Source organism: Bos indicus x Bos taurus, chromosome 7 (assembly GCF_003369695.1).
Source record: "Bos indicus x Bos taurus breed Angus x Brahman F1 hybrid chromosome 7, Bos_hybrid_MaternalHap_v2.0, whole genome shotgun sequence".
NCBI lineage: Eukaryota > Metazoa > Chordata > Mammalia > Artiodactyla > Bovidae > Bos > Bos indicus x Bos taurus.
In genome coordinates, this window is record NC_040082.1 from 94,952,134 (window position 1) to 94,965,029 (window position 12,896).

Below are 12,896 nucleotides of genomic sequence, written 5' to 3' on the forward strand. Positions count from 1 at the left end.
TGATTTTTTTTTTTCTTCATGACAAAATAATTTACAGTGATTGTAAAAGGCAAACTTTAAACAATAATGGAAACATCTGGCCTAGGGGAGGGTGCCATGGTCCCATTTGGTAGAAATATGCACCATTGTCAATACTTGGAGAATCTCCTGCCAAACGTTTTCCTAACAGGCTGAGTATTAAAATACTTTGTTTTCCTGTTTTATTTTTTTTATTGAGGCAGCATTATACCTTTTGTGTATGAGTCATGTACAAAAGCTGGGGGCTTCCCTGGCAGTCCAGTGGTTAAGACTTCGTGCTCCCAATGCAGGGGACATGGGTTTGATCCGTGGTTAGGGAACTAAGACCCTCCATGCACCAAAAATAAAAAAGTGTACAGCTCCATGGCGGTTTGAAAAGTGAACATCCTCGGGTTACCAGGACAGGAAGGGCAGTCTCCTCAGCCCCTCCTCTCTCCAGTCCTGGGACCTCTCTCCCTCTCTTCCCCAAGGATAGCTGATAATGGATGATTGGTCTCCTGATTCTCACTTCCTCTGTTTTCCCTCTGGACTGGGAGATAATGGGTGGTTTTCAGAGGTTATAGGAAGTCCTAGAAATTTTATGCAATGTTGTATATTCCTAAGTGGAAGGGTTCACTGATTCTTGTCAGTTTTCGGAAGGGTCTGTGGTTTGTGAGCCAAGAAGAGACCTTTTGGATATTAAAAAAAAAAAAGATAGATAGTGGGAGGCTGCTGTACAGCACAGAGAGCTCACTTCAGTGTGATGACCCCAAGGAGTGGGGATGAGGGAGGGGATGTATGTATACACACAGCTGGTTCCCGTTGTTTTATAGCAGAAACCAGCACAACATTGGAAAGTGATTATATTCCAATTTAAAAAAAAAGATAATTGCAAAGAAAAAAAGTATTGTTCAGAAACTTCCTGGCAGTCCAGAGGTTAGGATTTGGTGCTTTCACTGTTGTGGTTCAGGTTCGATCCCTGCTTGGCGTACTAAGATCTCACGAGCTGCATGACATGGCCAAAAAACAAATAAAATAAAAATTCTTTCTCGTAAGCAGTCACCCAGGATCATTTCGTCATCTTTGCTACCTTGTCCAGCTCATGCTGAAGACTTCATTCCCTACTCCCCAAATCCAGTGTCTTGTTTGGCTTTTTAAAAAATACAAGTCTGTTTATTTTTGCGGCAAAATATACATAACAAAACATTTACCGACTAAACTATTTCTAACTGTGAAGTTCAATGGCATTAAGTACATTCACTTTGTTGTGCAACCCTCCCCACCATCCATCTCCAGAACTCTTTTCATCTTCCCAAAGTGAAACTCTGTCCCCTTTAAACATTAACTTCATCACCCCCACCCCCAGCCGTTAGCAACTCCCATTCTCCTGTCTCCATGAATTCAAGTACTCTAAGGACCTCGTGGAAGTGGGGAGCTTTTGTCTTTTTATGACTGGCTTATCCAACCTAGCATAATATACTCAACATTCATCCATGCTGTAGCATGTAGCAGAATGTTCGTACTTAAAGACCGAATAAAATTCCATTGTTTGCATACACCACATTTTATCCATTTATCCATTGAGGGACACTTGGTTGCTTTCACATTTGAGCTATTGTAAATCGTGCTGGGTGTACAAACAAGGTCCCAGCTTTCGACACGGGGGATATATACCTAAGAGTACAATTTCTAGATCATGTGGTAGTTCTATTTTTAGTATTTTGAGGAATAGCTATAATTTATTCCAGAGCGGTTGGCCCACCAACCAGCTCCTCCATTTCTTCACCAACAATTGTTATTTTCTGATTTTTTAAATTGTTTTAATTAATTTTTATTGAAGTATAGTAGCTTCCAGGTGGCGGTAAAGAATCCGCCTGCTAATGTAGGAGATGCAGGTTTGATCCCTGGGTCGGGAAGGTCCCCTGGAGAAGGAAATGGCAAGCCACTCCAGTATTCTTGCCTGGAAAATTCAATGCACAGAGGAGTCTGGCGGGCTACAGTCCATGAGGTCGCAGAGTCAGACACAACTTACTGAGCATTGCACGCACATATAATAATTGCTTTACACTGTTGTAAAGCTTTAGCTTCTGCTTTATGATTTATTTTTCATAGGAGCCATCATAATGGCTGTGAGTAGTTCTTGCTTTATTTTTTGGCAGTGAAGTGAGTGGCCTTTCTGACAGAAGCATTTATATCTTTCAGGCTCTGCTGGTGCAACCTGGAATGGCTTATCTCTTGAACAGCCTTTCCCAGCTGATAAGAGAGCTATCATTAGCTCATGGCTTAGAAAGGTTAAGAACTTGCCAAGGTCACAGGTGATCTGCACAGCCAGAAACTGAATCCATGGTCTTATCGCTTTTTTATTCCACTCAGCGTTGTGCCTGCCTTTCAACGCAGAGAAGGTCAGCCCCTAACACCAAACAAAGGTCACATAGCTGATGGTAACGAAGCAAACTCAGCATCAAATGCTCCGCCATCAGGATGGTGAGCAATGCCATAAGCATTGACTCTAGGGTCCCAGCTCCACACCCGGAAACCGACATTTCTGCAGGAAATACAAAGGTGACATCACTTGTATGCAAAGCCACTTTATGAGACAAAGGATGGGGAACCTCTTTTTTTTTTTTTAATTAATTCATTTGACTGCCCTGGGTCCCAGTTGTGGCATGTGGGATCCAGTATCCCTAACCAGGGATTGAACCCCGGGCCCCCTGCATTGGGAGCTCAGAGTCTTAACCACTGGACCACCAGGGAAATCCCAGAGCTTTTGTTCTTGAACTTCCTCTACTCCATATTCTTCCCCCAGGGGAGCTGTCATCTGGCACTGGCTGCATCCTGACAGCCTGAATTTCTATCCACAGCTCAGATGTCTTTGCAGACTCATACAGCCAAGCAACTGCTTTCTTGATAGCTCCACACAGTCATCCTCCAGGCCCTGGGACCTTCCCCAAACCTTTCCTTTCACGCACTCCCTCACCTCCAAGTCTGTTCCTCTCCATATTGGTCACAAGTACCTAATAGGTATTTGGGCCACCACCTAATAGGTATTTGGGCCAAACGCCCAGGAGCTTTCTTTCTCTTCATTCTGCATATCCAGGCTTGCTGGCAAGTCCTCTCAATTCCAGAAGATCTAGAGCCAATCCCCTGCCTAGCTCTCCCCTACGTAACATCTTCCAATGCTTCCTGGTGCATCAGAATAAAGACTCGCGAAATCTCTTGCTCACTCCTCTCTGGCCATGACAACCTCCTCACCATTCCTTAAAGAAATTAAACGGCTGGGACTTCCCTGGTGGTCCTGAGGTTAAGACTCTGAGCTTCCAAGGCAGGGGGCCTGAGTTCCATCCCTGGTCAGGGAACTAGATTCCATATGCCACATCTAAGAGTTTGCATGCTGCAACTAAAGATCCTAACTGCCGCAACGAAGACCTGGTGCAGCCAAATAAATAAATATTAAGAGAGAAAGAAAGAAATTAAACTTCCACACCTCAGGAGCCTTTGAACTTGTTCTTTCCTTTGCCTTGTGTCTTGCTTCCTTTTCATCACTCAGGTTCCTATTCATATGTCCCCTTCTCAGGGAATCCATCCTTGAGCCCCCAACCTAAAGCCATTTCCCTCCCCTGCTCCAACTCTAGTGATTTTGTCCTATGACCCTGTGTTATTGCCCTCAAAGCAAGTCTTCCTGGCAGACTGAAATGATCTCATTCATTTATTTGCTTATTGTGAGGTCTTGTCACTAGAGCAGTGACTTTCAATGATATTTTAAAAAAAGAGTTTTGGCACTCCCTTAAATTTTTTTAATTCAGTGGTTTCCTTACCTTAAAATTTTTAAATATAATTTATATCTTTTTATTTATTCTCTTTTGGCTGTGCTGGGTCTTCAACACTGTAGATAAGCTTTCTAGTTGTGGTACACGGGCTTCTCATTGTGGTAGCTTCTCTGTTGCAAAGCATGGGCTCTAGGGTGTTTGGGCTTCATTAGTTGCAGAGTGTGGGCTCAGTAGTTGTGGCACATGGGCTTAGTTGCCCAGCGGCATGTGGGATCTTCCCGGACCAGGGATCGAACCTGTGTCCCCAGCACTGCAAGGCAGATTCTTAACCACTGGACCACCAGGGAGGTCCTCATGATTTTTCACATGTCCCACAACAAGACACAAATTTCATATGTGACCCAGGGATCCAGGTGTTACAACTGCATCACGAATTACCTCCAAATTTACTGGCTTTAAACAAAAACATGGATCTTGCTCACAAACCTGCGGTTTGAGCGGGCTTGCTGGGAACATCTCTCTCTGCTCCTCTTGGTGTCAGCGGGGAAGGCTCAAAGGCTGGGGGCTGGAATCATTTCAGTGCTCACTCCCTTACTTGTCTGGTGGTTGATGCTGGTTTTGGCTGGGTCCTTATCTGGGAGACAGTTCATGTGGCTTGGGCTTCCTCACAACATGGCAAATGGGCTCAGAGAGCCTATCCTGGAACTGAGAGAGAGGGAGAAAGCTAGCACCAGGCAAAAGATGCATCTTAGTTTCTGACCGAGGCTTTCAAGTCATACAGCGTCCCTTCTGCCACATTCTGTTAGTTGCACAAAATCCTGCTGAAGTTCAAAAGAATAGGTCTGCTTCTTGACAGGGAGTGGTAAAACTGGAACTATTTCTGTCGCTATTTTTTGGAAAATACTACCTGCCACACCCAGTAGACAAATGTTTGGAGTTTCCCCAAAACAATACCTAGCTTTTTGTACACAATGCACTGATTTTTTTCACCATTGTATTCTGCAGCAAATGCTGATCATGACCTGCTGCACTGATGTCTTCACATTTGAGGGACAGGTCACAAAAATGAGGAGTTTTTCTTTCCTGTACTGTAACCCTGCACAGCACAGTGTTCAGTAAGAGCTGGATACCTCACCTACTGCTGCTAAGTCACTTCATTCGTGTCCAACTCTGTGTGACCGCATAGACGGCAGCCCACCAGGCTCCTCCATCCCTGAGATTCTTCAGGCAAGAACACTGGAGTGGTTGCCATTTCCTTCAGCTACTAGCTCGCTATGTATGTTTTACTTAGCACCTATATAGTAACCCCTTTTAGTTCACTCAGAATCGATTGATATGGGGCCTTAAATGCTGTGTGCTCAGTCGTGTACAACTCTTTTCAACCCCATGGACTGTAGCCCACCAGGCTCCTCTGTCCATGGGGTTTCCAGGCAAGAGTACTGGAGTGGGTTGCCATTTCTTCTCCAGGGAATCTTCCCAACCCGGGGATCAAATGCGCATCTCCTGCATTGCAGGAAGACAATTCTTTACCCACTGAGCCACCAGGGAAGCAATAACACCTGTATAGCACTTACTGAATACGGGTACTGCCCTTATTTAACCCTCATGCCAATTCTTTTATTTATTGAGGTATAGTTGATTTACAATGTTGTGCTAATTTCTGCTGTACAGCGAAGTGACAAGTTTTACACACACATATATATAATATTTTTAAATATTTTTTCCTATTAGGATTTATTCCATGAGATTGGATGTAATTCTTTGTGCTATACAGTAGGACCTTGTTGTTTATCCATTCTAAATGTAATAGTTTGCATCTGAGTCAGTGAGTGCTTAATTTTCAGTCGTGTCCGATTCTTTGCAACCCTTTAGACTGCAGCCATGAGGCTCCTCTGTCCATGGGGTTTTCTAGGCAAGAATACTGGAGTGGGTTGCTATTTCTTTCTCCAGGGGATCTTCCCCACCCAAGAATCTAATCCACACTCCTGAGTCTCCTGTATTGCAGGTGGATTCTTCACCTGCTGAACCATCACGGAAGCCCTGCTAACCCCAAACTCCCAGTCCATCTCTTTCCCTTCCTCCTCCCCCTTGGCAACCACCAGTCTGTTTTCTATGTCTGTGGGTCCATTTCTGTTTTGTGAAGGTGAAGGTGAAGGTGAAGTCGTTCAGTCATGTCCTACTCTTTGCGACCCCGTGGACTGTAGCCCACCAGGCTTCTCCGTCCATGGGATTCTCCAGGAAAGAATACTGTTTTGTAGATAGGATCATTTATTCTCAAACCAACTCTTAAAGCAGACACTATGATGACCCTCATTTTGCTGAAGAGGAACGTGAAGAGCAGAGGGATGAAGCAATTTGCCTGGGGTAACACAGCTTGTTGCTGTTGCTTAGTCGCTAAGTCCGACTCTTTGCCACCCTTTGGACTGTAGTCCCCTCAGCATCCTCTGTCCATGGGATTTCCCAGTCAAGAATACTGGAGTAGGCTGCCATTTCCTCCTCCACAGGATCTTCCCGACCCAGGGGTGGTACCTGGGTCTCCTGCCTTAGCAGGAGGATTCTTTACCACTGAGTCACCACGGAAGCCCAGTAAAACAGCCAGTAAGTGGCAAATCTGGGGTTGAAACCCAATAAATCTGGTTGCAGACTCCATTTTGCGATGCAGCCTCTTATAGACTACTTATTTATGATTATTGTGAGTATTCCATGCACACACCACAGAACGTCGGTTCCACGTGAGGCAGTTATCAGCTTAGTCCCTAGAACCCCAACCTGGAAGCAGCAGGCACTGAATTTGGTAAGAAGGAAAGTTTGAACCTCTTGCAGCAGCTCTCCAGCCAGCACAAGCGCATCAGGCAAGACTATCAGGCAGGACTGCAGAGACACGCCCACCCTGCGCAGACTGGCCTTCACCAGTGACTGACAGAAGAGTTGGCGCAGGCGCACTTGTCCGACTCGAAGCAGCCGCCCTCATTCGCTGATGACTGACGTGGGATCAACCCAATGGAAACGAGTCTCTCCGGGATGGGGGCGGGGCTAAGGGGACAGTTAAATTTGCGCGGGATTTGTTCTAAGGTAGTCATGGCGGCCTTCCGCGATATGGAGGAGGTGAGCCAGGGGCTGCTGAGCCTGCTGGGCGCCAATCGCGCGGAGGCGCAGCAACGGAGGCTGCTGGGGCGCCACGAGCAGATGGTGGAGCGGCTGCTGGAGACGCAAGACGGCGCCGAGAAGTGGCTGCGAGGTGAGGACCTGGGCGGGCGGGGCGAGGGGCAGCCGGGGTCCGTGTCATGGGAGCGGTGGCCAAGCCAGTCACGAACCTCCTCCCTTTTGGGCGCCCCTTCCCCTAACCTATTTCCCCGTGCAGGTGAGCACTGTCCCCTCTGAGCCTCTGTTTCCCCATTCATGAAATGGGCTTCAGGATAGCAGCGGGGGTTTGTGTGTTAGTCGCTCAGTAGTGTCCGACTCTTTTTTGCTACCCCCATGGACTGCAGGTCGCCAGGCTCCTCTGTCCATGGGGATTCTCCAAGCAAGAATACTGGAATGGGTTGCCGTACCCTCCTCCAAGGGATCTTCCCAATCCAGGGATCGAATCCAGGCCTCCCGCATTGCAAGCGGATTCTTTACCATCTGAGCCAGCCAGGGGGTTTAGTGGTGAATATGAGTTTGCAGGCTCTGCCGCTTAGTGAGCAGGAGCTGGGGTACGCAGGGTTTGAATTGAAACTCAAGTGTCAAAACACCGGGTTTGAATCCCAGCATTCCCACTTCCCAGCTGTGAGATTTGAGGTGACTTACTTAACCTCACAATGCCTCTTTTTCTATAACTTGGTGTAACAATAAATAATCCACATCTTCCTGCTGAGGTTGTTCAGATGTTTTACTGAGCACCTGCTGTGCCCAGGCATAGTGCCAGCCCTGGGGTGACAGCAGGGAATAGAGCAAACACAATCCCTGGGGTGAGGGGGCTGCTGATACTCTACCGGGTTGAGGGAGAGAATAAACAAGAAAAATGAATTTGTCAGGAGGTGATGGGCTAAGGAATTCAGCCCTTAACTCCTGAGCCCTGTGGTCACAGTCCAGTGGTTTGCCTCTCAAGCCTCAGTTTCCTCATCTGTGAAAGGGGGCTGCTGAAGCACCCCTTTGATGACTCAAAGTGAAATTCACAGAAATGATGCTTGCATAGCACTGTGCCCTTGAACGGGGTGGAAGTGGGGGCTGCTCATGTTGCAGCTTTTCTCAGCATCAGGGTATTTGGGGTTTTTTTAAAGGCTTCAGACTTTTTTTTAATTGTGGTAAAGTTGACGTAACGTGAGGTTTACCATTTTAACTATTTTTAAGTGTCCGGTTCAACAGCATTAAGCACATTCACATTGTTGTGTAACCATCCCCACCATCATCTCCAGTATGCCATTGTATGGATACACTATATTTTGTTTATCCATTTATCACTGGACACTTGGGTTGCTCCCACCTCTTGGCGATTGTGAATAATGCTGCTATGAACAGGAGGGTACAAAATAATCTCTTTGAGTCCTTGCTTTCAATTCTGTTTTTGTATTTTCCCAGAAGTGGAAATGCTGGATCAGATGATAATTTGATATTTAATTTTTTTTGAGGAAATGTCATCGAGTTTTCCACTGTGGTTTCAGTGCCAGGGATTTGTAATGCCTTTTGACAATTACACTTTATGAGGGGGTGTTGTTTGGGTTGAGACTTGAATGAGCTGGGAGCTAACCATAGGATGCCTGGGGGGAGGAGGGATCCTGGCAGAGAGGACTCTCAGGGACAAGGTCACGAGGTGAGAATGAGCCTGGAGACCCAGGAGAAAGAGGTGAATGAGGTCAGCAGTAGCCAGAGCCTGCTAGCCCCCAGGAGGAGTTTGGATGTTGGTTCTAAGCATGTTGGAATCCGCCTTTCAATGCAGGAGACTGGGGTTCAATCCTTGGGTCGAGAAGATCCCCTGGAGAAGGAAATGGCAGCCACTCCAGTATTCTTGCCTGGGAAATCCCTTGGACAGAGGAGCCTAGTGGGCTACAGTCCATGGGGTCGTATAAGAGTCAGACATGACTTAGCAACTAAAACAGCAACTACTAAGCGTGGGGATGCCCTGGGCCGGGTCTTCTGCTCTTTCCTCCTCCTCCTCCTTCCTTTTCTCCTCTCCCTTTCCGGTAACTCTACTTCCATGGGTGGTTGGGGAGAAGATCAACATAACCCAACCTGCCTGGGTCAGCAGAATGGATGGATTTGGGGCAAGGAGAGAAGAGTCAGCATTCTAGGGTGCTGGGGTTTGATCAAAGAATCCAGTTCAGGGACTTCCCTGGTGGCAGTCACGCTTCCACTGCAGGGGGCTTGGGTTCGATTCCTGGTCGAGGAACTAAGATCCCACATGCTGCCCAGCGTGGCCAAAAAAAAAAGAATCCAGTTCAGATCCCGGCTTTGGAGCTAAGTTTGTGGACAAGCCACTTCTTTGAACTTCCATTCATAGCCTCTCAAACTCAAGGAGGGCTAAGCTGCCCTCAGAGCGTTGTGAGAGTACAGAATGGGTTAGGGCCCCCTGGTCACCCGTGGCCAGAGCACGCATGTAGGCAGTGACGGCTTAGACTGAACAGCCAGGAGACTTGGCTGTGGTTCGGACGGTGCCTGGAGAAGGGGCGGGAAGGCTGCGTAAGAGAGCCAGACCCCCAGCTCTCCGACAGGAAGTCAGCAGGCACCGTCTAACACAGGTCAAGAAATAGCAGCATAAGCAAATTATTTAGAAATATGAAGGCTGATGCCAGAGAAAACAGTGAGGAGTTTAAGTGGCTGCTTCAGAGGGTGGAGAGGCTTAGAGAGGAGTGTGTGTGTGTGTGTGTGTACATGTGCAAGTGTGTGTTTAAGTTTTCACAACCATAGACATGTAGTGCTTTGATTAAAAATTAACTTGATCTAAGTTTGTAAACAAACACTGGCCCTCTGAGAAGCATTGTCATCTGTGTCTTCCCTGGGTTGGCTGGTTTCTCTGACTCAATGAGAAGGAACACAATAACCTTCTTAGGGTGTTTTTGATCTTTTCAGATGTTCCGTTCCAAATACATTTATTCTGAGTAGGTGTTGGCTGATATTTAGCGACTGTAAGACACAATTTGTGCCTTGAAGAAGAGAGACAAGAAATAAATAAGCCAGGATGATGGTTAAGAGCACAGTCATGCCCCAGGAGGGAGAGGACAGTGTCCATTCCGCCTGAGTTGGGCATTATCCAGGAGGTCCTCAGGCTGGGAATGGGTGTGCCCGATGGCAGCATCCCTGGAGGATAGGCAGGCGGGGGCCCAGGAACACACATGAGAAAACATGGCATGTCTGCATGTATTAATGACACATCTTTGCAGCCAGAACAGAGGGAAAACACGTGGTCGGGAGAAAAGCAAGGAGAAAGGAGGTCAGCAAGGAAGGGGAAGGTCCTTATCCTGGAGACACTGGGGGAGCCCTGGGAGGTCTTTGAGCAGAGGAGTGACTTAGCATTCGGCCTCTGACGCAGCCACTCTGAAGGCAGAGAGCAGAACAGACTGGCAACAGGAGCGACCAAAGCAAAGCAGGGGGGCTGACAGGGTGGTCCTGGAGGGATGAAGGACCAGCACGAGGAAGGAGGGGCCCTGCCAGGATGGATGGCCAACTGCATCCAAAGAGTGAGTCCTGGGCTTGTTGTCTGGGCAACGGGGTGGAGAGTGATGTCATACATTAAGACTAGGTGGACAAAGAGGGACTGGAGTTTCTTCGCCTGATGGATTCAGGTGTGACTTAGTGAAATGGATACCCTGAGTCAGATTCCAGGTGGGACTCTTGTGGGTATTTGTAAATAGGACGATGGGTCTGGGAGCCACAAATGGAAGTGGGCGTAGATGGGGGTGTTGAGGCCGTCCTCTGCTCCGGGGTTCTACTGGGGAGCCTGAGTTGAGGGGCCGAGACTTCACCCCACCCTGCAGAGATCCTCACCGCAGAGAAGGAGGTGGCCCAGCGCCTCCTGGATGCAAAGGAGCAAGCACACCAGGGTGGTGTCGAGGTGCGGCAGCTTGAAGCTGAGCTTCAGAGGGCCAGCGAGGAGGACGCCCATCTGAAGGCCAACCTCCTATATCCTTTCCTGTGTGTGTGGAATGGTCGGACCCCAGCCCCACCTGGGAGGCACCTGTTCACACTGGAAAACACACCTAGAGCCAGTGGCTTGGGGCCGACAGGGTTGGTGTGAGGTATGAGCATGTGGGCAGCCCTGCCTCCAAAACCAGGGATCCTTAACTACCTGCTTTACTCAGCTCACAAGAGAACTGGAGGAGCTCAAAGAGATTGAGGCGGATCTCGAAAGACAAGAGAAGGAAGTTGATGAGGACACGACAGTCACCATCCCTTCAGCTGTGTAGGTCCATAGATGTGATGTGAGTGCGTATCCCTGTGAGTGTGTGTGTGTGTGTCTGTAGCCCATGGATCTTTGCTAGAGTTAACCCTGGAATGACTTCTTTTCTCTATTTTTTTTTTTTTTGTCTTCTCGCACAGGTACGTGGCTCAACTTTATCGCCGAATTAGTAAAATCGAGTGGGATTATGAGTGTGAGCCTGGGATGATCAAAGGCAGTATCCTTTGTGGGGAAAGTGAAACCCTGGGCACTGCTGGGGAGAATTAGATGGTGCAGACACTGTGGCAGATCCCACACACTGAACAGCATGATCATATGACACCATTCCACTTCTGGGAATTGGAATATGACCCAATTTCACCCTGGGTGTACCCACAAAGGAACGAAAGCAGGGACTTGAACGGTGTTTGTACATCCATTTCACAGCAGCCCTGTTCACAAGAGCCCAAAGGTGGGAGCAACCCAAGCATCTATCAGCAGATGAGCAGAGAAACAAAACGTGGTCCATCCACAGGGTGGAAAAAAGGAAGACATCCCAACACAGTTTACCGAGGATGAACCCAGGGTATAGTATGCTGAGTGAAATAAATCAGACACAAAAAGTCGATACTATCTAGTTCCACCTGCCTGAGATCTCTAGAGGAGTCAGTTTCATGAGGACAGAAAGTAAGATGAGGATGATCAGAGTGGGGTAGGGGGAGTCAGTGTTTAATGGAGACAGAGTTTCAGTGTTCCAGGGCCCTTCCCTGGTAGCTCAACTGGTAAAGAATCCACCTGCAATGTAGGACACCCTGGTTCAATTCCTGGGTTGGGAAGATCCCCTGGAGAAGGGAATGACTACCTACTCCAATATCCGGCCTGCAGAACTTCATGGACAGAGGAGCCTGGCGGGCTACAGTCCATGGGGTCGCAAAGAGTCGGACACAACTGAGTGACTTTCATTTTGACTTTTCAGTTTTACAAGATGAAGAGTTCTGGGGATAAATGGTGACGGTTGCACAACAGTGTGATATACCGAATGCCACTCAACAGGGCACTCGAAAATGTTTAAGGTGGTCAGTATAATATGACATAGATTTTACCATAGTTTTTTTAAAGTACACTGTCAGAATTTACTTTTCTGTTTATGAAAATTTGTTTCAGTCTCTCTCTTTTTTAGCTTCATCTGTTTTGTTTTGGCTGTGTTGGGTCTTTGTTGCTATGTGGGCTTTTCTTTAGTTGTGGAGCGCAGGGGCTACTCTAATTGCAGTGTGTGGGCTTCTCCTTGTGGTGGCTTCCCTTGGAGCACGGGCTCCAGGGTGCACGGGCTTCAGTATTTATGGCGCACAGGCTTAGTTCTTCTGTGGCCTGTGGGATCTTCCTGGACCAGGGATTGAACCTGTATCTCCTGCATTGGCAGGCAGATTCTTTACCACTGAGCCACCAGGGAAGCCCCTCTAAGTATCTTAATAATAACAATTGCAAGGCAGTATCCATTTGTCGTGGGGTTGAGGGAGAGGGCAGTGCATGCTGGCTTTCCTTACATCCATGCTCAGTCCACCATGGCCCCAGCGTTGCCCAGCCCATCCACCTGGACAGCACCCAGCTCTCTAAGAAGTTCATCAGCGACTATCTCTGGAATCTGGTGGACACAGAGTGGTAGCCTGGAGCCTCTGGGACTGTGTCACACAGCCCCACTCAGTGGGAATCAGCCGTGGTGGGTGGTCAGTGCCTTGGTGGTGAGATGAGCTTAAAATTAAATGTTGACACATAAATGA

At 47.8% G+C, this 12,896-nt stretch overlaps 1 protein-coding gene across 2 annotated transcripts; it reads left to right on the top strand.

Moving 5' to 3' along the window:
• Positions 1-6,811: 6,811 nt before the first annotated feature.
• On the top strand, positions 6,812-12,896 carry SPC24 (SPC24, NDC80 kinetochore complex component). 2 transcript variants are annotated; one of them, XM_027547699.1, is made up of 5 exons: positions 6,812-7,002; positions 10,718-10,862; positions 11,038-11,142; positions 11,280-11,356; positions 12,675-12,896. In XM_027547699.1, exons 1-5 carry the CDS (start codon positions 6,843-6,845, stop codon positions 12,779-12,781), a joined length of 594 nt encoding a protein of 197 aa, XP_027403500.1. In that variant the 5' UTR covers positions 6,812-6,842; the 3' UTR covers positions 12,782-12,896. The 2 variants fall into 2 exon arrangements, with proteins under 2 accessions (XP_027403500.1, XP_027403501.1); XM_027547700.1 differs by lacking the exon at positions 6,812-7,002 and adding an exon at positions 9,627-10,420.

Excerpts from the sequence above, each read along its gene's own strand:
- SPC24 (XM_027547699.1), top strand. The coding sequence starts at position 6,843 with ATGGCGGCCTTCCGCGATATGGAGGAGGTGAGCCAGGGGCTGCTGAGC. Across the intron at positions 7,003-10,717 it reads CGCCGAGAAGTGGCTGCGAG|AGATCCTCACCGCAGAGAAG; the intron begins GTGAGGACCTGG and ends CCCACCCTGCAG. Across the intron at positions 11,143-11,279 it reads GTCACCATCCCTTCAGCTGT|GTACGTGGCTCAACTTTATC; the intron begins GTAGGTCCATAG and ends CTTCTCGCACAG.